This window comes from Oncorhynchus kisutch, unplaced genomic scaffold, assembly GCF_002021735.2.
Source record: "Oncorhynchus kisutch isolate 150728-3 unplaced genomic scaffold, Okis_V2 scaffold3991, whole genome shotgun sequence".
NCBI classification, from domain to species: domain Eukaryota; kingdom Metazoa; phylum Chordata; class Actinopteri; order Salmoniformes; family Salmonidae; genus Oncorhynchus; species Oncorhynchus kisutch.
Genome location: NW_022265936.1, coordinates 172,501 through 197,500, shown reverse-complemented (window position 1 = coordinate 197,500; position 25,000 = coordinate 172,501). Strand labels below are relative to the sequence as shown.

The following is a 25,000-nucleotide window of genomic DNA, read 5'->3' as shown; positions in this document are numbered from 1 at the left end:
GTTTGTATAAATGGAAAAGTTCAAGAAAAAAAATTAAGAAAAGAATCATGAACCATAAGTAGGAACCTTGAGCGATGTACCTTGGTAATCAGGGGACTGACAACAACGACGGACCAGGAAGCGACATTTTCGAAATAGCAAGAAATGCAAAAGGTTTATAAACGTTGAAACGCAGTGAGAATTCTAAAATTGTATTCAACCAATATTTATCAGATTAGTCTCGTTTCGCAAGAAAGAGGGACTTTCCGTCCGCGCTAACATTGTTAGTAAGTTAAGTTAGACCATAGAGGTGTCGTCATTGTGCTCTCAGCCATGTGGGGGGAGATCGACCCTGTTCCCGAGCCCAGTCCGCCTGTCAGCGTTGAACCAGTGGCCTACAGACAGCCCGACCCCCCGCGACCACAGCCCGAACCCCGGAGACCACAGCCCGACCCCAGGGGAACCGGACCAGCTTCTAGCTGCTCTGAAACCGCCCACACCGAGGAGGACGAGCCGCAGGACAACCAGGTGAGAAACAGCAACAAGGAGGGAGATAGTGACGTAGAAACCAGATGTTACCAAAAATATTGATGACTACGCCCCTTTCATCTGTGATGTTAATGTGTGAACTAGCTAGCTACCAACCGGCGAATGACAAGGAATTGGCAAAGACAAGTGTGTGTGTGTGTGTTTTCCCAGGCGGATCCCATCGGTGTGTGTGCCATGGTGGAGGTGGTGGCTGTGAGTGGTATTCAGGTGAAGAGCCAGCAGGTCGGTGAGGCAGAACTGACCGTAGCCCAGCGGAGAGAGGAGCTGCTGGGACAGTACCGGGCCAAGCCCCTGGTGTTCCTGGAGCGATACCAGGTACCTCTTTGCTCGAACCCTGACAACCAGAACTGGGCTGTTCTTTCTTTTACTTATGGTCTCAGGGCACCATTGAAGATGAGACCCTGGTCTCAGTTGGGTCTCTGAAGATGAGACCCTGGTCTCAGTTGGGTCTCTGAAGATGAGACCCTGGTCTCAGTTGGGTCTCTGAAGATGAGACCCTGGTCTCAGTTGGGTCTCTGAAGATGAGACCCTGGTCTCAGTTGGGTCTCTGAAGATGAGACCCTGGTCTCAGTTGGGTCTCTGAAGATGAGACCCTGTCTCCTCCCTACCTCCATCCCTCTCTCTCTCCACTGATTAAATTAAATCTTAGAAAGTGCAGTATTTTTTAAATCCATATTTTAGACACATTCTTTACACTTATTGTTTTTGAGACACAAATGCTTTGCCATCTCATTCACTTACTGTATTCACACAGTATCTCTGTATCTGAAACTGGCCTGAGTACAACTTGGTATTATATAGAAACTGACATATGACCAACCCCTGCTCCCCCATCACCTCTGACCTCTAACCCTCTGTCCCATCACCTCTGACCTCTAACCCTCTCCCACAGGCCCACCTGAAGCCACAGCACCTGTCAGTATTCTGCCATCTGACTTCTGACCCCCGGGCGCAGTACTACTGCCGGGAGGTGAGGCGGAGAGCAGCGGGACGGACCAACAGGACCCGGGTACGCAACCAACGCTACGCTGCCCTCAGGGAGCTGCAGAGGGGTGAGCCTAGCAACCAATCAGAGACCCTGGTACTCAGTCTTCAGCACCAATCACAGACCCTGGTACTCAGTCTTCAGCACCAATCACAGACCCTGGTACTCAAACACTGATGCTCACACAGGTCCAGGGTTGCAAAGCTACTGGTAATCAGCGGTGGAAAAAGTACCCAATTCTCATACTTGAGTAAAAGTAAAGATCCCTTAATAGAAAATGACTCAAGTGAAAGTCACCCAGTAAAATACTACTAGTAAAAGTCCAAAAGTTACTTTTGATACGTCTATTTACAACCAAATGCAATTGGATGTGGCGTTAGACCAGGAGCGGTAGACAGCGGTAAACCAAATGCAATTGGATGTGGCGTTAGACCAGGAGCGGTAGACAGCGGTAAACCAAATGCAATTGGATGTGGCGTTAGACCAGGAGCGGTAGACAGCGGTAAACCAAATGCAATTGGATGTGGCGTTAGACCAGGAGCGGTAGACAGCGGTAAACCAAATGCAATTGGATGTGGCGTTAGACCAGGAGCGGTAGACAGCGGTAAACCAAATGCAATTGGATGTGGCGTTAGACCAGGAGCGGTAGACAGCGGTAAACCAAATGCAATTGGATGTGGCGTTAGACCAGGAGCGGTAGACAGCGGTAAACCAAATGCAATTGGATGTGGCGTTAGACCAGGAGCGGTAGACAGCGGTAAACCAAATGCAATTGGATGTGGCGTTAGACCAGGAGCGGTAGACAGCGGTAAACCAAATGCAATTGGATGTGGCGTTAGACCAGGAGCGGTAGACAGCGGTAAACCAAATGCAATTGGATGTGGCGTTAGACCAGGAGCGGTAGACAGCGGTAAACCAAATGCAATTAGATGTGGCGTTAGACCAGGAGCGGTAGACAGCGGTAAACCAAATGCAATTGGATGTGGCGTTAGACCAGGAGCGGTAGACAGCGGTAAACCAAATGCAATTGGATGTGGCGTTAGACCAGGAGCGGTAGACAGCGGTAAACCAAATGCAATTAGATGTGGCGTTAGACCAGGAGCGGTAGACAGCGGTAAACCAAATGCAATTGGATGTGGCGTTAGACCAGGAGCGGTAGACAGCGGTAAACCAAATGCAACACCAGGGGCCAACACTCAGACATCATTTACAAACCAGACGACACCAGGGGCCAACACTCAGACATCATTTACAAACCAGACGGCACCAGGGGCCCACGCCAACACTCAGACATCATTTACAAACCAGACGGCACCAGGGGCCCACGCCAACACTCAGACATCATTTACAAACCAGACGGCACCAGGGGCCCACGCCAACACTCAGACATCATTTACAAACCAGACGGCACCAGGGGCCCACGCCAACACTCAGACATCATTTACAAACCAGACGGCACCAGGGGCCCACGCCAACACTCAGACATCATTTACAAACCAGACGACACCAGGGGCCCACGCCAACACTCAGACATCATTTACAAACCAGACGGCACCAGGGGCCAACACTCAGACATCATTTACAAACCAGACGGCACCAGGGGCCCACGCCAACACTCAGACATCATTTACAAACCAGACGACACCAGGGGCCCACGCCAACACTCAGACATCATTTACAAACCAGACGACACCAGGGGCCCACGCCAACACTCAGACATCATTTACAAACCAGACGACACCAGGGGCCCACGCCAACACTCAGACATCATTTACAAACCAGACGACACCAGGGGCCAACACTCAGACATCATTTACAAACCAGACGACACCAGGGGCCAACACTCAGACATCATTTACAAACCAGACGGCACCAGGGGCCCACGCCAACACTCAGACATCATTTACAAACCAGACGACACCAGGGGCCCACGCCAACACTCAGACATCATTTACAAACCAGACGACACCAGGGGCCAACACTCAGACATCATTTACAAACCAGACAACACCAGGGGCCAATACTCAGACATAATTTACAAACCAGACGGCACCAGGGGCCAACACTCAGACATCATTTACAAACCAGATGGCACCAGGGGCCAACACTCAGACATCATTTACAAACCAGACGGCACCAGGGGCCAACACTCAGACATCATTTACAAACCAGACGGCACCAGGGGCCAACACTCAGACATCATTTACAAACCAGACGGCACCAGGGGCCAACACTCAGACATCATTTACAAACCAGACGGCACCAGGGGCCAACACTCAGACATCATTTACAAACCAGACGGCACCAGGGGCCAACACTCAGACATCATTTACAAACCAGACGGCACCAGGGGCCAACACTCAGACATCATTTACAAACCAGACGGCACCAGGGGCCAACACTCAGACATCATTTACAAACCAGACGGCACCAGGGGCCAACACTCAGACATCATTTACAAACCAGACGGCACCAGGGGCCAACACTCAGACATCATTTACAAACCAGACGGCACCAGGGGCCCACGCCAACACTCAGACATCATTTACAAACGAAACATGTGTTTAGTGAGTCCTCCAGATCAGAGGCAGTAGGGATAACCAGGGATGTTCTCTGTTTTGTGAGTCCTCCAGATCAGATCACCAGGGATGTTCTCTGTCCCCCCCCCCCCCCCCAGGGGGCCAGTACTTCAACATGTCTCTAACCCCCCCCCCAGAGGGCCAGTACTTCAATATGTCTCTAACCCCCCCAGAGGGCCAGTACTTCAACATGTCTCTAACCCCCCCCCCCCCAGAGGGCCAGTACTTCAATATGTCTCTAACCCCCCCAGAGGGCCAGTACTTCAACATGTCTCTAACCCCCCCAGAGGGCCAGTACTTCAACATGTCTCTAACCCCTCCCCCCCCCCAGAGGGCCAGTACTTCAGCATGTCTCTAACCCCCCCCCCTCCCCCCCAGAGGGCCAGTACTTCAACATGTCTCTAACCCCCCCAGAGGGCCAGTACTTCAACATGTCTCTAACCCCCCCAGAGGGCCAGTACTTCAACATGTCTCTAACCCCCCCAGAGGGCCAGTACTTCAACATGTCTCTAACCCCCCCCAGAGGGCCAGTACTTCAACATGTCTCTAACCCCTCCCCCCCAGAGGGCCAGTACTTCAACATGTCTCTAACCCCTCCCTCCCAGAGGGCCAGTACTTCAACATGTCTCTAACCCCCCCCAGAGGGCCAGTACTTCAACATGTCTCTAACCCCTCCCCCCCAGAGGGCCAGTACTTCAACATGTCTCTAACCCCCCCCAGAGGGCCAGTACTTCAACATGTCTCTAACCCCTCCCCCCCAGAGGGCCAGTACTTCAACATGTCTCTAACCCCCCCCAGAGGGCCAGTACTTCAACATGTCTCTAACCCCCCCCAGAGGGCCAGTACTTCAACATGTCTCTAACCCCCCCCAGAGGGCCAGTACTTCAACATGTCTCTAACCCCCCCCAGAGGGCCAGTACTTCAACATGTCTCTAACCCCCCCCAGAGGGCCAGTACTTCAACATGTCTCTAACCCCCCCCAGAGGGCCAGTACTTCAACATGTCTCTAACCCCTCCCCCCCAGAGGGCCAGTACTTCAACATGTCTCTAACCCCCCCCAGAGGGCCAGTACTTCAGTGAGGACCAGATGAGAAGCCGGGAGCCCCTACTGTATGAGCAATACATCGGCCAATACCTGACAGAGGAGGAGCTGCTACATCGCTCCCTCGAGGCCATGCAGGGAGGAGCAGGGGAGGAGCGGGGGCCAGGGGGAGCAGAGGGGGGGCTGGCCCACCTCCTCCTCACCTCCTACCAGGAGAGACTGATCCAGAGGCGGCTGCAGGAGGAGCAGGACAGGGAGGAGGGGGAGGAGGGTAAGACACAGCATCACCAGACGTGCGTTCAACAAGGGAAATAGTTTTGTAACATGGCCATGTAGTTAGAATAGCAACGTAATGTAATGTGGCCATGTAGTTAGAATAGTAATGTAATGTGGCCATGTAGTTAGAATAGCAACGTAATGTAATGTGACCATGTAGTTAGAATAGCAACGTAATGTAATGTGGCCATGTAGTTAGAATAGCAGCGTAATGTAATGTGGCCATGTAGTTAGAATAGCAACGTAATGTGGCCATGTAGTTAGAATAGCAACGTAATGTAATGTGGCCATGTAGTTAGAATAGTAATGTAATGTGACCATGTAGTTAGAATAGCAACGTAATATGGCCATGTAGTTAGAATAGCAACGTAATATGGCCATGTAGTTAGAATAGCAACGTAATGTAATGTGTCCATGTAGTTAGAATAGCAACGTAATGTAATGTGGCCATGTAGTTAGAATAGCAACGTAATGTGGCCATGTAGTTAGAATAGTAATGTAATGTGGCCATGTAGTTAGAATAGCAACGTAATGTAATGTGACCATGTAGTTAGAATAGCAACGTAATGTAATGTGACCATGTAGTTAGAATAGCAACGTAATGTAATGTGGCCATGTAGTTAGAATAGCAACGTAATGTAGCCATGTAGTTAGAATAGCAACGTAATGTAATGTGGCCATGTAGTTAGAATAGCAACGTAATGTGGCCATGTAGTTAGAATAGCAACGTAATGTAATGTGGCCATGTAGTTAGAATAGCAACGTAATGTAATGTGGCCATGTAGTTAGAATAGTAATGTAATGTGACCATGTAGTTAGAATAGCAATGTAATGTGGCCATGTAGTTAGAATAGCAACGTAATGTAATGTGTCCATGTAGTTAGAATAGCAACGTAATGTAATGTGGCCATGTAGTTAGAATAGCAACGTAATGTAATGTGGCCATGTAGTTAGAATAGCAACGTAATGTAATGTGGCCATGTAGTTAGAATAGCAACGTAATGTAATGTGGCCATGTAGTTAGAATAGCAACATAATGTAATGTGGCCATGTAGTTAGAATAGTAATGTAATGTGACCATGTAGTTAGAATAGCAACGTAATGTGTCCATGTAGTTAGAATAGCAACGTAATGTAATGTGGCCATGTAGTTAGAATAGCAACGTAATGTAATGTGGCCATGTAGTTAGAATAGCAACGTAATGTAATGTGACCATGTAGTTAGAATAGCAACGTAATGTAATGTGACCATGTAGTTAGAATAGCAACGTAATGTAATGTGTCCATGTAGTTAGAATAGCAACGTAATGCAATGTGGCCATGTAGTTAGAATAGCAACGTAATATGGCCATGTAGTTAGAATAGCAACGCAATGTGGCCATGTAGTTAGAATAGCAACATAATGTGGCCATGTAGTTAGAATAGCAACGTAATGTAATGTGACCATGTAGTTAGAATAGCAACGTAATATGGCCATGTAGTTAGAATAGCAACGTAATATGGCCATGTAGTTAGAATAGCAACGTAATGTAATGTGTCCATGTAGTTAGAATAGCAACGTAATGTAATGTGGCCATGTAGTTAGAATAGCAACGTAATGTGGCCATGTAGTTAGAATAGTAATGTAATGTGTCCATGTAGTTAGAATAGCAACGTAATGTAATGTGGCCATGTAGTTAGTATAGCAACGTAATGTAATGTGGCCATGTAGTTAGAATAGTAATGTAATGTAATGTGGCCATGTAGTTAGAATAGCAACGTAATGTAATGTGGCCATGTAGTTAGAATAGCAACGTAATGTAATGTGGCCATGTAGTTAGAATAGCAACGTAATATGGCCATGTAGTTAGAATAGTAATGTAATGTGGCCATGTAGTTAGAATAGCAACGTAATGTAATGTGGCCATGTAGTTAGAATAGCAACGTAATGTAATGTAGCCATGTAGTTAGAATAGCAACGTAATGTAATGTGTCCATGTAGTTAGAATAGCAACGTAATGTAATGTGTCCATGTAGTTAGAATAGCAACGTAATGTAATGTGGCCATGTAGTTAGAATAGCAACGTAATATGGCCATGTAGTTAGAATAGTAATGTAATGTGGCCATGTAGTTAGAATAGCAACGTAATGTAAAGTGGACATGTAGTTAGAATAGCAACGTAATGTAATGTGGCCATGTAGTTAGAATAGCAACGTAATGTAATGTGGCCATGTAGTTAGAATAGCAACGTAATGTAATGTAGCCATGTAGTTAGAATAGCAACGTAATGTAATGTGTCCATGTAGTTAGAATAGTAATGTAATGTGGCCATGTAGTTAGAATAGCAACGTAATGTAATGTGTCCATGTAGTTAGAATAGCAACGTAATGTGTCCATGTATAATGTATAAGAATAGCAAAGAATCCTAACGTCTCATGGTACTGTGTGTGTGTCTCATGGTACTGTGTGTGTCTCACGGTACTGTGTGTGTGTCTCACGGTACTGTGTGTGTGTCTCACGGTACTGTGTGTGTGTCTCACGGTACTGTGTGTGTGTGTGTGTCTCATGGTACTGTGTGTGTGTGTGTCTCACGGTACTGTGTGTGTGTCTCATGGTACTGTGTGTGTGTGTGTGTCTCACGGTACTGTGTGTGTGTGTGTGTCTCACGGTACTGTGTGTGTGTGTCTCACGGTACTGTATGTGTGTGTCTCACGGTACTGTGTGTGTGTGTGTCTCACGGTACTGTGTGTGTGTGTGTCTCACGGTACTGTGTGTGTGTGTGTGTGTCTCACGGTACTGTCTGTGTGTGTGTCTCACGGTACTGTCTGTGTGTGTGTCTCACGGTACTTTGTGTGTGTGTCTCACGGTACTGTGTGTGTGTGTGTCTCACGGTACTGTGTGTGTCTCACGGTACTGTGTGTGTGTGTGTCTCACGGTACTGTGTGTGTGTGTGTGTGTCACGGTACTGTGTGTGTGTGTGTGTGTGTCTCACGGTACTGTGTGTGTGTGTGTCTCACGGTACTGTGTGTGTGTGTGTCTCACGGTACTGTGTGTGTGTGTGTGTCTCACGGTACTGTGTGTGTGGTGCCTCCAGGTGGAGGGTTGGGGGCAGAGGGCTATGAGCCAACACCCCAGGAGAAAGCTCTGCTCAGGGACGAGTTCATCACTCAGATGTACCAACGCTTCCTGGACGGACACGACAAAGACTTTAACTACAGGTTAGTATCTGGCTGACCAACTGGGGAGACTTACCGGGCTGACTAACTGGGGAGACTTACCGGGCTGACTAACTGGGGAGACTTACCGGGCTGACCAACTGGGGAGACTTACCGGGCTGACCAACTGGGGAGACTTACCGGGCTGACTAACTGGGGAGACCCACCGGGCTGACTAACTGGGGAGACTAACTGGGGAGACTTACCAGGCTGACTAACTGGGGAGACTTACCGGGCTGACTAACTGGGGAGACTAACCAGGCTGACCAACTGGGGAGACTAACCGGGCTGACTAACTGGGGAGACTAACCGGGCTGACCAACTGGGGAGACTAACCGGGCTGACCAACTGGGGAGACTAACCGGGCTGACCAACTAAGTGGACAGACTGAACTACTGTACTAGCTGTGTGTTGTAGAGGACAGACTGAACTACTTTACGAGCTGTTTGTGTTGTAGTGAAGTGGACAGACTGAACTACTGTACTAGCTGTGGGTAGTGAAGTGGACAGACTGAACTACTGTACTAGCTGTGTGTGTTGTAGTGGACAGACTGAACTACTGTACTAGCTGTGTGTTGTAGTGGACAGACTGAACTACTGTACTAGCTGTGTGTGTTGTAGTGGACAGACTGAACTACTGTACTAGATGTGTGTGTTGTAGTGAAGTGGACAGACTGAACTACTGTACTAGCTGTGTGTGTTGTAGTGGACAGACTGAACTACTGTACTAGCTGTGTGTGTTGTAGTGAAGTGGACAGACTGAACTACTGTACTAGCTGTGTGTGTTGTAGTGGACAGACTGAACTACTGTACTAGCTGTGTGTGTTGTAGAGGACAGACTGAACTACTTTACGAGCTGTTTGTGTTGTAGTGAAGTGGACAGACTGAACTACTGTACTAGCTGTGTGTGTTGTAGTGTAGTGGACAGACTGAACTACTGTACTAGCTGTGGGTAGTGAAGTGGACAGACTGAACTACTTTACGAGCTGTTTGTGTTGTAGTGAAGTGGATGGGAACCCCGACTACGACAACCTGGACATCGTCAACAGAGATGCAGAGGAGAAGTACTTCGATGAGGATGAAGAGGAGGAGGAGGAAGAGGAGGACATGACTATAGATGTGTCATGACAGCAGCTGTCATTGGACTGTAAATATATTAACTTCTGTAATAACTATACTATGTCATGTTTCTACTCTGTTTATTCTCCTCACATTCATTTAATATTCAGTTTGCATGGATAGCAATAAATCATGTGTGTTTACGTTGTTAGTCAGTTGAATTATTTCTTACTAGTTCCTGATTGGACGGGACTCCACACCCTGCTGACAACACTGGCCACTGAAGTTGTTCTGGATGAGTCAGAGCTGATTGTAACTGAGTTAGTATTTCTGAATGAGTCAGAGAGCTGATTGTAACTGAGTTAGTATTTCTGAATGAGTCAGAGAGCTGATTGTAACTGAGTTAGTATTTCTGAATGAGTCAGAGCTGATTGTAGTATTTCAAAGGGCTGAAAACAGGTGGATTTTGGGTTCCAGGAGTGAAATCGGTTATTTTTATTTCAGAGGGATTTTTCCCGGTCCATTTCCATGAATGGGGGAGAACACAGTCAGGGATTGAATTTCAACTAGCTAATGAATCCTGTAAATTAAGAGTGCTCATGATTGTCCCAACCATGTAATACCGCTCTTATGGTTCACTAGACCAGTCTTATATTTAAGCAATAAGGCACGAGGTGGTGTGATATATGGTCAATATACCACGACTAAGGGTTGTCCTTAGGCACGACGCATCGCAGAGTGCCTGGACACAGAGCCTTAGCCGTGGTATATTGGCCATATATCACACCACCTCGTGCCTTATTGCTTTTATAAACTGGTTATCAAATCAAATGTATTTATATAGCCCTTCATACATCAGCTGATATCTCAAAGTGCTGTACAGAAACCCAGCCTAAAACCCCAAACAGCAAGCAAAGCAGGTGTAGAAGCACGGTGGCTAGGAAAAACTCCCTAGAAAGGCCAATACCTAGGAAGAAACCTAGAGAGGAACCAGGCTATGTGGGGTGGCCAGTCCTCTTCTGGCTGTGCCGGGTGGAGATTATAACAGAACATGGCCAAGATGTTCAAATGTTCATAAATGACCAGCATGGTCAAATAATAATAATCACAGGCAGAACAGTTGAAACTGGAGCAGCAGCACGGCCAGGTGGACTGGGGACAGCAAGGAGTCATCATGCCAGGTAGTCCTGAGGCATGGTCCTAGGGCTCAGGTCCTCCGAGAGAGAGAAAGAAAGAGAGAACATACTTCAATTCACACAGGACACCGGATAAGACAGGAGAAGTACTCCAGATATAACAAACTGACCCTAGCCCCCTGACACAAGCTACTGCAGCATAAATACTGGAGGCTGAGACAGGAGGGGTCAGGAGACACTGTGGCCCCATCCGATGACACCCCCGGACAGGGCCAAACAGGAAGGATATAACCCCACCAACTTTACCTTTATTTTACCAGGTAGGCTAGTTGGAGATTTTTGGTTCCAACCGCTTTGTCTTTGTGAGATGTAGAGTAGGTGAACGGATGATCTCTGCATGTGTGGTCCCCACAGCACTAGAGGGATATCTTCAACCACCAACTTATCATCCTGAGACAAGGCCGATTATAGCCCAGAAAGATCTCCGCCACGGCACAACCCAAGGGGGGGCGCCAACCCAGACAGGAAGATAACATCAGTGACTCAACCCACTCAAGTGACGCACCCCTCCCAGGGACGGCATGGAAAAGCACCAGTGAGCACCAGTGAGCCAGTGACTCAGCCCCTGTAATCATATGACCCACTGAAGAGATGAGTCTTCAGTAAAGACTTAAAGGTTGAAAGTTTATCAACGTAATTAGAGCAGTAAAAATAAATGTTTTGTCATACCTGTGGTATACCACGGCTTTCAGCCAATCAGCATCCAGGAGCCAAACTACCCGGTTTATAAGGGGCAGATTCGATGAGGCTGAGGTAAAGACCCATCACGCCATCAGGTGAAAGCAGGCAGGGAGAAGCACCCTTGTCAAATCAAACAGTCATCTGTGCTGCTCTGTCATTTTGTCAACGAGGCAGCATGGTGCATTGTCCAGAAACATCTCTTTTCCATTAATTGGGAAGGCAGATTAGTGTTTATCGAAAATGACTGGAGCTGGAGTTATTTATTTCACCTTTATTTAACCAGGTAGGCCAATTGAGAACAAGTTCTCATTTACAACTGCAACCTGGCCAAGATAAAGCAAAGTCTCATATCTCCCTCTAACTTTAAACATCAGCTGCCAGAGCAGCTTACCGATCATTGCACCTGTACATAGCCCATCTGTAAATAGCCCATCCAACTACCTCATCCCCATATTGTTATTTATTTTTTCACTGCCTGTTATATAACATATTGTTTTATCTTTAATGGGGATCCATAATAAACCCCAGGAAGAGTAGCTGCTGCCCTGACAGGAACTAATGGGGATCCATAATAAACCCCAGGAAGAGTAGCTGCTGCAGGAACTAATGGGGATCCATAATAAACCCCAGGAAGAGTAGCTGCTGCCTTGGCAGGAACTAATGGGGATCCATAATAAACCCCAGGAAGAGTAGCTGCTGCAGGAACTAATGGGGATCCATAATAAACCCCAGGAAGAGTAGCTGCTGCAGGAACTAATGGCGGTCCATAATAAACCCCAGGAAGAGTAGCTGCTGCAGGAACTAATGGGGATCCATAATAAACCCCAGGAAGAGTAGCTGCTGCCTTGGCAGGAACTAATGGGGATCCATAATAAACCCCAGGAAGAGTAGCTGCTGCCTTGACAGGAACTAATGGGGATCCATAATAAACCCCAGGAAGAGTAGCTGCTGCAGGAACTAATGGGGATCCATAATAAACCCCAGGAAGAGTAGCTGCTGCCTTGGCAGGAACTAATGGGGATCCATAATAAACCCCAGGAAGAGTAGCTGCTGCAGGAACTAATGGGGATCCATAATAAACCCCAGGAAGAGTAGCTGCTGCAGGAACTAATGGGGGTCCATAATAAACCCCAGGAAGAGTAGCTGCTGCAGGAACTAATGGGGATCCATAATAAACCCCAGGAAGAGTAGCTGCTGCCTTGGCAGGAACTAATGGGGATCCATAATAAACCCCAGGAAGAGTAGCTGCTGCAGGAACTAATGGGGATCCATAATAAACCCCAGGAAGAGTAGCTGCTGCAGGAACTAATGGGGGTCCATAATAAACCCCAGGAAGAGTAGCTGCTGCAGGAACTAATGGGGATCCATAATAAACCCCAGGAAGAGTAGCTGCTGCCTTGGCAGGAACTAATGGGGATCCATAATAAACCCCAGGAAGAGTAGCTGCTGCCTTGACAGGAACTAATGGGGATCCATAATAAACCCCAGGAAGAGTAGCTGCTGCCTTGGCAGGAACTAATGGGGATCCATAATAAACCCCAGGAAGAGTAGCTGCTGCCTTGGCAGGAACTAATGGGGATCCATAATAAACCCCAGGAAGAGTAGCTGCTGCCTTGGCAGGAACTAATGGGGATCCATAATAAACCCCAGGAAGAGTAGCCGCTGACTTGGCAGGAACTAATGGGGATCCATAATAAACCCCAGGAAGAGTAGCCGCTGCCTTGGCAGGAACTAATGGGGATCCATAATAAACCCCAGGAAGAGTAGCCGCTGCCTTGGCAGGAACTAATGGGGATCCATAATAAACCCCAGGAAGAGTAGCTGCTGCCTTGGCAGGAACTAATGGGGATCCATAATAAACCCCAGGAAGAGTAGCTGCTGACTTGGCAGGAACTAATGGGGATCCATAATAAACCCCAGGAAGAGTAGCTGCTGCCTTGGCAGGAACTAATGGGGATCCATAATAAACCCCAGGAAGAGTAGCCGCTGCCTTGGCAGGAACTAATGGGGATCCATAATAAACCCCAGGAAGAGTAGCCGCTGCCTTGGCAGGAACTAATGGGGATCCATAATAAACCCCAGGAAGAGTAGCTGCTGCCCTGACAGGAACTAATGGGGATCCATAATAAATACAAATCAGCATCCAGGATCCAAACTACCTGGTTTATAATGAAGCAATAAGGCCTGAGGTGGTACAAGGCCAATATAACACGGCTAGGCTCGCGTAATGTGGAATGCCTGGATACAGCCCTTAGCCGTGGTAAAGCCCGGTCTCTCAGACGAGACAGACCAGCCCGGTCTCTCAGACGAGACAGACCAGCCCGGTCTCTCAGACGAGACAGACCAGCCCGGTCTCTCAGACGAGACAGACCAGCCCGGTCTCTCAGACGAGACAGACCAGCCCGGTCTCTCAGACGAGACAGACCAGCCCGATCTCTCAGACGAGACAGACCAGCCCGGTCTCTCAGACTAGACAGACCAGCCCGGTCTCTCAGACGAGACAGACCAGCCCGGTCTCTCAGACGAGACAGACCAGCCCGGTCTCTCAGACGAGACAGACCAGCCCGATCTCTCAGACTAGACAGACCAGCCCGGTCTCTCAGACTAGACAGACCAGCCCGGTCTCTCAGACGAGACAGACCAGCCCGGTCTCTCAGACTAGACAGACCAGCCCGATCTCTCAGACGAGACAGACCAGCCCGATCTCTCAGACTAGACAGACCAGCCCGGTCTCTCAGACTAGACAGACCAGCCCGATCTCTCAGACGAGACAGACCAGCCCGATCTCTCAGACTAGACAGACCAGCCTGATCTCTCAGACTAGACAGACCAGCCTGATCTCTCAGACTAGACAGACCAGCCTGATCTCTCAGACTAGACAGACCAGCCTGATCTCTCAGACTAGACAGACCAGCCTGGTTAAGTTTGGTGGGGTTGCATAAGACAAAGGTTACTTCAGAGGGTAGTGCGTACAGCCAAATACATCACTGGGGCAAAGCTGCCTGCCATCCAGGACCTCTACACCAGGCGGTGTCAGAGGAAGGCCCTAAAAATTGTCAAAGACCCCAGCCACCCCAGTCAAAGACTGTTCTCTCTACTACCGCATGGCAAGCGATACCGGAGTGCTAAGTCTAGGACAAAAAGGCTTCTCAACAGTTTTTACCCCCAAGCCATAAGGCTCCTGAACAGGTAACCAATGGTTACCCGACCTATTTACATTGTGTGTGTCCCCCTCTTTTATGCTGCTGCTACTCTCTGTTTATCTTATATGCACAGTCACTTTAACGATACCTACATGTACATACTTTTGACCTCATTTACATGTTAGCTAAAGGCCTCTCCTTTACATGTTAGCTAAAGGCCTCTCCTTTACATGTTAGCTAAAGGCATCTCCTTTACATGTAGGCTAAAGGCATCTCCTTTACATGTTAGCTAAAGGCCTCTCCTTTACATGTTAGCTAAAGGCATCTCCTTTACATGTTAGCTAAAGGCATCTCCTTTACATGTTAGCTAAAGGCCTCTCCTTTCCATGTTAGCTAAAGGCATCTCCTTTACATGTTAGCTAAAGGCACCTCCTTTACATGTTAGCTAAAGGCCTCTCCTTTCCATGTTAGCTAAAGGCATCTCCTTTACATGTTAGCTAAAGGCCTCTCATTTACATGTTCGCTAAAGGCATCTCCTTTACATGTTAGCTAAAGGCACCTCCTTTACATGTTAGCTAAAGGCACCTCCTTTACATGTTAGCTAAAGGCCTCTCCTTTACATGTTAGCTAAAGGCCTCTCCTTTACATGTTAGCTAAAGGCATCTCCTTTACATGTTAGCTAAAGGCATCTCCTTTACATGTTAGCTAAAGGCCTCTCCTTTACATGTTAGCTAAAGGCCTCTCCTTTCCATGTTAGCTAAAGGCCTCTCCTTTACATGTTAGCTAAAGGCCTCTCCTTTACATGTTAGCTAAAGGCATCTCCTTTCCATGTTAGCTAAAGGCCTCTCATTTACATGTTAGCTAAAGGCATCTAATTTACATGTTAGCTAAAGGCACCTCCTTTACATGTTAGCTAAAGGCATCTCCTTTACATGTTAGCTAAAGGCATCTCCTTTACATGTTAGCTAAAGGCCTCTCATTTACATGTTAGCTAAAGGCCTCTCCTTTACATGTTAGCTAAAGGCACCTCCTTTACATGTTAGCTAAAGGCCTCTCCTTTACATGTTAGCTAAAGGCCTCTCCTTTACATGTTAGCTAAAGGCATCTCATTTAGCTAAAGGCATCTCCTTTCCATGTTAGCTAAAGGCATCTCCTTTCCATGTTAGCTAAAGGCATCTCCTTTCCATGTTAGCTAAAGGCATCTCCTTTACATGTTAGCTAAAGGCATCTCCTTTCCATGTTAGCTAAAGGCCTCTCCTTTACATGTTAGCTAAAGGCATCTCATTTACATGTTAGCTAAAGGCCTCCTTCTTAAAGGCAGTTCCTTTACTTTACCAACTGCTCTTAAACGCTAGTAAAACCAAATGCATGCTTTTCAACCGGTCGCTGCCTGCACCTGCATGCCCGACTAGCATCACCACCCTGGATGGTTCCGACCTAGAATATGTGGACGTCTATAAGTACCTAGGTGTCTGGCTAGACTGCAAACTCTCCTTCCAGACTCATATCAAACATCTCCAATCGAAAATCAAATCAAGAGTCGGCTTTCTATTCCGCAACAAAGCCTCCTTCACTCAAGCCGCCAAGCTTACCCTAGTAAAACTGACTATCCTACCGATCCTCGACTTCGGCGATGTCATCTACAAAATGGCTTCCAACACTCTACTCAGCAAACTGGATGCAGTCTATCACAGTGCCATCCGTTTTGTCACTAAAGCACCTTATACTACCCACCACTGCGACTTGTATGCTCTAGTCGGCTGGCCCTCGCTACATATTCGTCGCCAGACCCACTGGCTCCAGGTCATCTACAAGTCTATGCTAGGTAAAGCTCCGCCTTATCTCAGCTCACTGGTCACGATGGCAACACCCATCCGTAGCACGCGCTCCAGCAGGTGTATCTCACTGATCATCCCTAAAGCCAACACCTCATTTGGCCGCCTTTCGTTCCAGTACTCTGCTGCCTGTGACTGGAACGAATTGCAAAAATCGCTGAAGTTGGAGACTTTTATCTCCCTCACCAACTTCAAACATCAGCTATCTGAGCAGCTAACCGATCGCTGCAGCTGTACATAGTCTATTGGTAAATAGCCCACCCTTTTCACCTACCTCATCCCCATACTGTTTTTATTTATTTACTTTTCTGCTCTTCTGCACACCAATATCTCTACCTGTACATGACCATCTGATCTTTTATCACTCCAGTGTTAATCTGCAAAATTGTAATTATTTGCCTACCTCCTCATGCCTTTTGCACACATTGTATATAGACCCCCCCTTCGTTTTCTACTGTGTTATTGACTTGTTAATTGTTTACTCCATGTGTAACTCTTTGTTGTATGCTCACACTGCTATGCTTTATCTTGGCCAGGTCGCAGTTGCAAATGAGAACTTGTTCTCAACTAGCCTACCTGGTTAAATAAAGGTGTTCTCAACTAGCCTACCTGGTTAAATAAAGGTGTTCTCAACTAGCCTACCTGGTTAAATAAAGGTGTTCTCAACTAGCCTACCTGGTTAAATAAAGGTGTTCTCAACTAGCCTACCTGGTTAAATAAAGGTGTTCTCAACTAGCCTACCTGGTTAAATAAAGGTGTTCTCAACTAGCCTACCTGGTTAAATAAAGGTGTTCTCAACTAGCCTACCTGGTTAAATAAAGGTGTTCTCAACTAGCCTACCTGGTTAAATAAAGGTGTTCTCAACTAGCCTACCTGGTTAAATAAAGGTGTTCTCAACTAGCCTACCTGGTTAAATAAAGGTGTTCTCAACTAGCCTACCTGGTTAAATAAAGGTGTTCTCAACTAGCCTACCTGGTTAAATAAAGGTGTTCTCAACTAGCCTACCTGGTTAAATAAAGGTGAAATAAAAAATAATAAAAAATAAAAAAAGATGTGTGTGTATTGTTGTGAAATGTTAAATATTACTGTTAGATATTACTGCACTGTTAGAGCTAGAAACACAAGCTACACCCGCAATAACATCTGCTAAACACGTGTATGTGACAAATAACATTTGATTTGATAAAACAAGAAGAAAGCAGCAATAGTACTGTTTGTCCATTTTGAGAGGCTGTAGCCAAAATAACTCAAGAAATCTGACGTAAAAATGTATTGACATTTTTACCTTCGAGATCTTAGTTGCGCAATTTTACATTGAACTAAGATATTTGGTAAAGTATTTTTAAATAAAACATTTGCATGGAAACAAGTCGTATCTCGTTGAATGACTTTATTGAAGAATCCCCACCGTTGACCAATCACCGACGAAGGGGCTTCGGGTCCGCGCTGCGGCTCGCCTGTAGAGTAATGTGTGCCTGAACAGCCGGAAAACTCACCAAAGTCTGACACGTCTTCATAATATATACATATTATGGATGATGGACACCCACAAATAAATACATACTATATGTAATTCGTGTCGGATTGACATAAAGAATCATCTGACATGTTCTGAGTCACTGAGACAGGCACGTGGAGATGTCAGAGGACCCGCCTGTGTAATGAACCCCAATGCCTCGTAGAGGGATAGGAGAAGCACAACCACCATTGAACAGTCTATCCGTATGGTTTATACACCAGTAAATCTCTATTGGCGAGGGATAGGAGAAGCACAACTACCATTCTACAGTCTATCCTTATGGTTTATACACCAGTAAATCTCTATTGGCGAGGGATAGGAGAAGCACAACTACCATTCTACAGTCTATCCTTATGGTTTATACACCAGTAAATCTCTGCATTGGCGAGTGGCTTTAGGACTTCCGTGTCATTACACAAACAGACGATACCTCCTTCTATTGAACTAACAGCCGCTGTTAAACCACCCAGCTACTTCCTGACGTCTGCGATTCAGACCGGAAAACCAAATATAACTCCGGGTTTTAACTCCTTTAAAAACAAATAACCACCATGGAATCAACATCTAACAACTACGAGCGGAACTGTGTTCTGTGTTGTCAGGAGCTCGACATCTTCGCCCTGGGGAAATGCGACCACCCGGTGTGTTACCGCTGCTCGACCAAAATGAGGGTGCTGTGCGACCAGAAGTACTGCGCCGTGTGCCGGGAGCAGCTCGACAAGGTAACACCGACTACCGGCCCGACTACTCTACAGCGGGGATGCGCTGGGAACACTGTAGGCCGTGGTATCTGCTCAGCTACGTTTCTAATGATCTCTCACTGACTCTTATCTAACTACTTCAGTTAGGTCGGAGGGGTTTTATTTACTTACTTAGATAGTTATTCGTCAAAGTCAACACATATATTTGTAGTTTGTAAGTGGCACGAGCTAACCCCTCCACACACACACAGTTAAATGATCTAAGAAACGTAATGACTAACGATAGCTTGAGTGTTATCACAAATCGAACAAAGAGGTTCGTTATAACACATATTGTGGTGTTATTGTCACCAGGTAAGTAGTTGTTGTATTTATGTAGGTAACTACTAAGTATGTAACCGATGCTATAAGGCCATGTAAGGTTGTCTTATGAGGTAGAGCTGTCAGGCTTCATGAAGGGTGGTGGTTATGTAATGGTTTGTAATTTACTACCGGGGACGGGACAGTCTCCCCTCCCCGTACCATGGACCTAGCCACAGATGATCCATTATATTGACCAGGGCCCGGTTTCCCGACAGCATTTTAGTTGGACTGTTTTAACTATCCTATCCATCTTTCCTACAACGGCCGATGATGTTACATGCGTTTCCCAAAAACACCACGTAGAGACAGCGGTCTGATGGATCGGAAGAAGAAAGGGATCACTGCTCTAGGATAAGTTGTCTCCATTCAAATATGACCTTATTAACATGGTAATTATTTCACAATGCAGACGACGGATCAGCTCCTAGACAGACATTAGGCCTAATGCTTACTCAATAAAAATTCACTAAATCACAGATTTGGCACGTCATTGCTCGCATGTTAGGCTACACATGATATCTTTTTGACAAATTACAGATTTTGTGAAAAGTAGGAAAATAGAAGTCAATTAATTGAACATGAAATGTAATTCAAGATACTTGAAATGAGCCTATAGTCTAATGTTTAAATTTGAAATCATTCATCTCATTTCTTTCACCTGAAGTAGCTTTTCATACTTCACATCAATTGCGAAGACATTGAGAACTTTGTAGTCGACTTTGTTCTGAAGTTATCAGCGTTCAGAAAGACTGATAAGCCATGTGATTCTATGTTTGTCTCGTTTAGCAACTCGGTCATTTCCAAGTTTCCTAGTTCTGCGGCATGAGGCTGGCATTATGCCCTGTTTACATTGTGAAGGACACTACATGACCAAAAGTATGTGGACACCTGTTCATCCAACATCTCATTCCAAAATCATGGGCTTTAATATGGAGTTGGTCCCCCCTTTGCTGCTATAACAGTTTCCACTGTTCCGATTTATACAACCGTCAGCAACGCATGTGGCTGAAATATCTGAATCCACTAATTTGAAGGGGAGTCCTGTATATATAGTGGATGAAGGGGAGTCCTATATATATAGTGGATGAAGGGGAGTCCTGTGGATGAAGGGGAGTCCTGTATATATAGTGGATGAAGGGGAGTACTGTATATATAGTGGATGAAGGGGAGTCCTGTGGATGAAGGGGAGTCCTGTATATATAGTGGATGAAGGGGAGTCCTGTATATATAGTGGATGAAGGGGAGTCCTGTATATATAGTGGATGAAGGGGAGTCCTATATATATAGTGGATGAAGGGGAGTCCTGTGGATGAAGGGGAGTCCTGTATATATAGTGGATGAAGGGGAGTACTGTATATATAGTGGATGAAGGGGAGTCCTGTGGATGAAGGGGAGTCCTGTATATATAGTGGATGAAGGGGAGTCCTGTGTATATAGTGGATGAAGGGGAGTCCTGTATATATAGTGGATGAAGGGGAGTCCTGTATATATAGTGGATGAAGGGGAGTCCTGTATATATAGTGGATGAAGGGGAGTCCTGTATATATAGTGGATGAAGGGGAGTCCTGTATATATAGTGGATGAAGGGGAGTCCTGTATATATAGTGGATGAAGGGGAGTCCTGTGTATATATATATATATATAGTGGATGAAGGGGAGTCCTGTGTGTATATATATATATATATATAGTGGATGAAGGGGAGTCCTGTATATATAGTGGATGAAGGGGAGTCCTGTATATATAGTGGATGAAGGGGAGTCCTGTGTATATAGTGGATGAAGGGGAGTCCTGTGTGTATATATATATATATATATAGTGGATGAAGGGGAGTCCTGTATATATAGTGGATGAAGGGGAGTCCTGTATATATAGTGGATGAAGGGGAGTCCTGTATATATAGTGGATGAAGGGGAGTCCTGTGTATATAGTGGATGAAGGGGAGTCCTGTGTGTATATATATATATATATAGTGGATGAAGGGGAGTCCTGTATATATAGTGGATGAAGGGGAGTCCTGTATATATAGTGGATGAAGGGGAGTCCTGTATATATAGTGGATGAAGGGGAGTCCTGTATATATAGTGGATGAAGGGGAGTCCTGTATATATAGTGGATGAAGGGGAGTCCTGTGTATATATATATATAGTGGATGAAGGGGAGTCCTGTGTGTATATATATATATATATATAGTGGATGAAGGGGAGTCCTGTATATATAGTGGATGAAGGGGAGTCCTGTATATATAGTGGATGAAGGGGAGTCCTGTATATATAGTGGATGAAGGGGAGTCCTGTATATATATATATATATAGTGGATGAAGGGGAGTCCTGTATATATAGTGGATGAAGGGGAGTCCTGTATATATAGTGGATGAAGGGGAGTCCTGTATATATAGTGGATGAAGGGGAGTCCTGTGTATATAGTGGATGAAGGGGAGTCCTGTATATATAGTGGATGAAGGGGAGTCCTGTGTATATATATATATATATAGTGGATGAAGGGGAGTCCTGTATATATAGTGGATGAAGGGGAGTCCTGTGTATATAGTGGATGAAGGGGAGTCCTGTATATATAGTGGATGAAGGGAAGTCCTGCAACGCATGTGGCTGAAATATCTGAATCCACTAATTGAAGGGGAGTCCTGTATATATAGTGGTAAAGGGGAGTCCTGTGGATGAAGGGGAGTCCTGTATATATAGTGGATGAAGGGGAGTCCTGTGGATGAAGGGGAGTCCTGTATATATAGTGGATGAAGGGGAGTACTGTATATATAGTGGATGAAGGGGAGTCCTGTATATAGTGGATGAAGGGGAGTCCTGTATATATAGTGGATGAAGGGGAGTCCTGTATATATAGTGGATGAAGGGGAGTCCTGTGTATATAGTGGATGAAGGGGAGTCCTGTATATATATATATATATATAGTGGATGAAGGGGAGTACTGTGTATATAGTGGATGAAGGGGAGTCCTGTATGTATAGTGGATGAAGGGGAGTCCTGTATATATAGTGGATGAAGGGGAGTCCTGTATATATAGTGGATGAAGGGGAGTCCTGTATATATATATATATATAGTGGATGAAGGGGAGTCCTGTATATATATATATATATAGTGGATGAAGGGGAGTCCTGTGTATATATATATATATATATAGTGGATGAAGGGGAGTCCTGTATATATAGTGGATGAAGGGGAGTCCTGTATATATAGTGGATGAAGGGGAGTCCTGTGTATATATATATATATATATAGTGGATGAAGGGGAGTCCTGTGTATATATATATATATATATAGTGGATGAAGGGGAGTCCTGTGTATATAGTGGATGAAGGGGAGTCCTGTGTATATATATATATATATATAGTGGATGAAGGGGAGTCCTGTATATATAGTGGATGAAGGGGAGTCCTGTGTATATATATATATATAGTGGATGAAGGGGAGTCCTGTATATATATATATATATATAGTGGATGAAGGGGAGTCCTGTGTATATATATATATATATATAGTGGATGAAGGGGAGTCCTGTATATATAGTGGATGAAGGGGAGTCCTGTATATATAGTGGATGAAGGGGAGTCCTGTATATCTAGTGGATGAAGGGGAGTCCTGTATATATATATATATATATAGTGGATGAAGGGGAGTCCTGTATATATAGTGGATGAAGGGGAGTCCTGTATATATAGTGGATGAAGGGGAGTCCTGTGTATATATATAGTGGATGAAGGGGAGTCCTGTGTATATATATAGTGGATGAAGGGGAGTCCTGTATATATAGTGGATGAAGGGGAGTCCTGTGTATATAGTGGATGAAGGGGAGTCCTGTGTGTATATATATATATAGTGGATGAAGGGGAGTCCTGTATATATAGTGGATGAAGGGGAGTCCTGTATATATATATATATATATAGTGGATGAAGGGGAGTCCTGTATATATAGTGGATGAAGGGGAGTCCTGTATATATAGTGGATGAAGGGGAGTCCTGTATATATAGTGGATGAAGGGGAGTCCTGTGTATATATATATATAGTGGATGAAGGGGAGTCCTGTGTGTATATATATATAGTGGATGAAGGGGAGTCCTGTGTATATATATATATAGTGGATGAAGGGGACTCCTGTATATATAGTGGATGAAGGGGAGTCCTGTGGATGAAGGGGAGTCCTGTGTGTTTATATAGTGGATGAAGGGGAGTCCTGTATATATAGTGGATGAAGGGGAGTCCTGTATATATAGTGGATGAAGGGGAGTCCTGTGGATGAAGGGGAGTCCTGTGTGTTTATATAGTGGATGAAGGGGAGTCCTGTATATATAGTGGATGAAGGGGAGTCCTGTGGATGAAGGGGAGTCCTGTATATATAGTGGATGAAGGGGAGTCCTGTATATATAGTGGATGAAGGGGAGTCCTGTATATATAGTGGATGAAGGGGAGTCCTGTGTGTTTATATAGTGGATGAAGGGGAGTCCTGTGTGTTTATATAGTGGATGAAGGGGAGTCCTGTGTGTTTATATAGTGGATGAAGGGGAGTCCTGTGTGTTTATATAGTGGATGAAGGGGAGTCCTGTGTATATATATATAGTGGATGAAGGGGAGTCCTGTGTGTTTATATAGTGGATGAAGGGGAGTCCTGTGTGTTTATATAGTGGATGAAGGGGAGTCCTGTGTGTTTATATAGTGGATGAAGGGGAGTCCTGTGTATATATATATAGTGGATGAAGGGGAGTCCTGTGTGTTTATATAGTGGATGAAGGGGAGTCCTGTGTATATAGTGGATGAAGGGGAGTCCTATATATATAGTGGATGAAGGGGAGTCCTGTGGATGAAGGGGAGTCCTGTATATATAGTGGATGAAGGGGAGTCCTGTGTATATAGTGGATGAAGGGGAGTCCTGTATATATAGTGGATGAAGGGGAGTCCTGTGGATGAAGGGGAGTCCTGTATATATAGTGGATGAAGGGGAGTCCTGTGTATATAGTGGATGAAGGGGAGTCCTGTATATATAGTGGATGAAGGGGAGTCCTGTGTATATAGTGGATGAAGGGGAGTCCTGTGTATATAGTGGATGAAGGGGAGTCCTGTATATATAGTGGATGAAGGGGAGTCCTGTATATATAGTGGATGAAGGGGAGTCCTGTATATATATATATATATATATATATATATATATAGTGGATGAAGGGGAGTCCTGTATATATAGTGGATGAAGGGGAGTCCTGTGTATATAGTGGATGAAGGGGAGTCCTGTATATATAGTGGATGAAGGGGAGTCCTGTGTATATAGTGGATGAAGGGGAGTCCTCTATATATAGTGGATGAAGGGAAGTCCTGCAACGCATGTGGCTGAAATATCTGAATCCACTAATTTGAAGGGGAGTCCTGTATATATAGTGGTAAAGGGGAGTCCTGTGGATGAAGGGGAGTCCTGTATATATAGTGGATGAAGGGGAGTCCTGTGGATGAAGGGGAGTCCTGTATATATAGTGGATGAAGGGGAGTCCTGTGTATATATATAGTGGATGAAGGGGAGTCCTCTATATATAGTGGATGAAGGGAAGTCCTGCAACGCATGTGGCTGAAATATCTGAATCCACTAATTTGAAGGGGAGTCCTGTATATATAGTGGTAAAGGGGAGTCCTGTGGATGAAGGGGAGTCCTGTATATATAGTGGATGAAGGGGAGTCCTGTGGATGAAGGGGAGTCCTGTATATATAGTGGATGAAGGGGAGTCCTGTGTATATATATAGTGGATGAAGGGGAGTCCTGTGGATGAAGGGGAGTCCTGTATATATAGTGGATGAAGGGGAGTACTGTATATATAGTGGATGAAGGGGAGTCCTGTATATATAGTGGATGAAGGGGAGTCCTGTATATATAGTGGATGAAGGGG

The 25,000-nt window shown here is 45.6% G+C and overlaps 2 protein-coding genes across 2 annotated transcripts in view; both read left to right on the top strand.

Moving 5' to 3' along the window:
- Positions 1-77: 77 nt before the first annotated feature.
- Positions 78-9,865, top strand: LOC109886809 (coiled-coil domain-containing protein 97-like). Its single transcript, XM_031821536.1, has 6 exons — positions 78-507; positions 679-843; positions 1,421-1,580; positions 5,154-5,405; positions 8,484-8,607; positions 9,605-9,865. The coding sequence occupies exons 1-6, from the start codon at positions 313-315 to the stop codon at positions 9,729-9,731; spliced, it is 1,023 nt and encodes a 340-aa protein (XP_031677396.1). The 5' UTR covers positions 78-312; the 3' UTR covers positions 9,732-9,865.
- An 8,402-nt stretch (positions 9,866-18,267) lies between these two features.
- The window catches only part of LOC109877186 (E3 ubiquitin-protein ligase ZNF598), a 47,310-nt gene continuing 40,577 nt past the window's right edge, over positions 18,268-25,000 (top strand). The window contains exon 1 of the mRNA XM_031821537.1: positions 18,268-18,758. Within this exon, the coding sequence (XP_031677397.1) occupies positions 18,588-18,758 (171 nt within the window). The 5' untranslated portion in view covers positions 18,268-18,587. The remainder of the gene's footprint in view (positions 18,759-25,000) is intronic.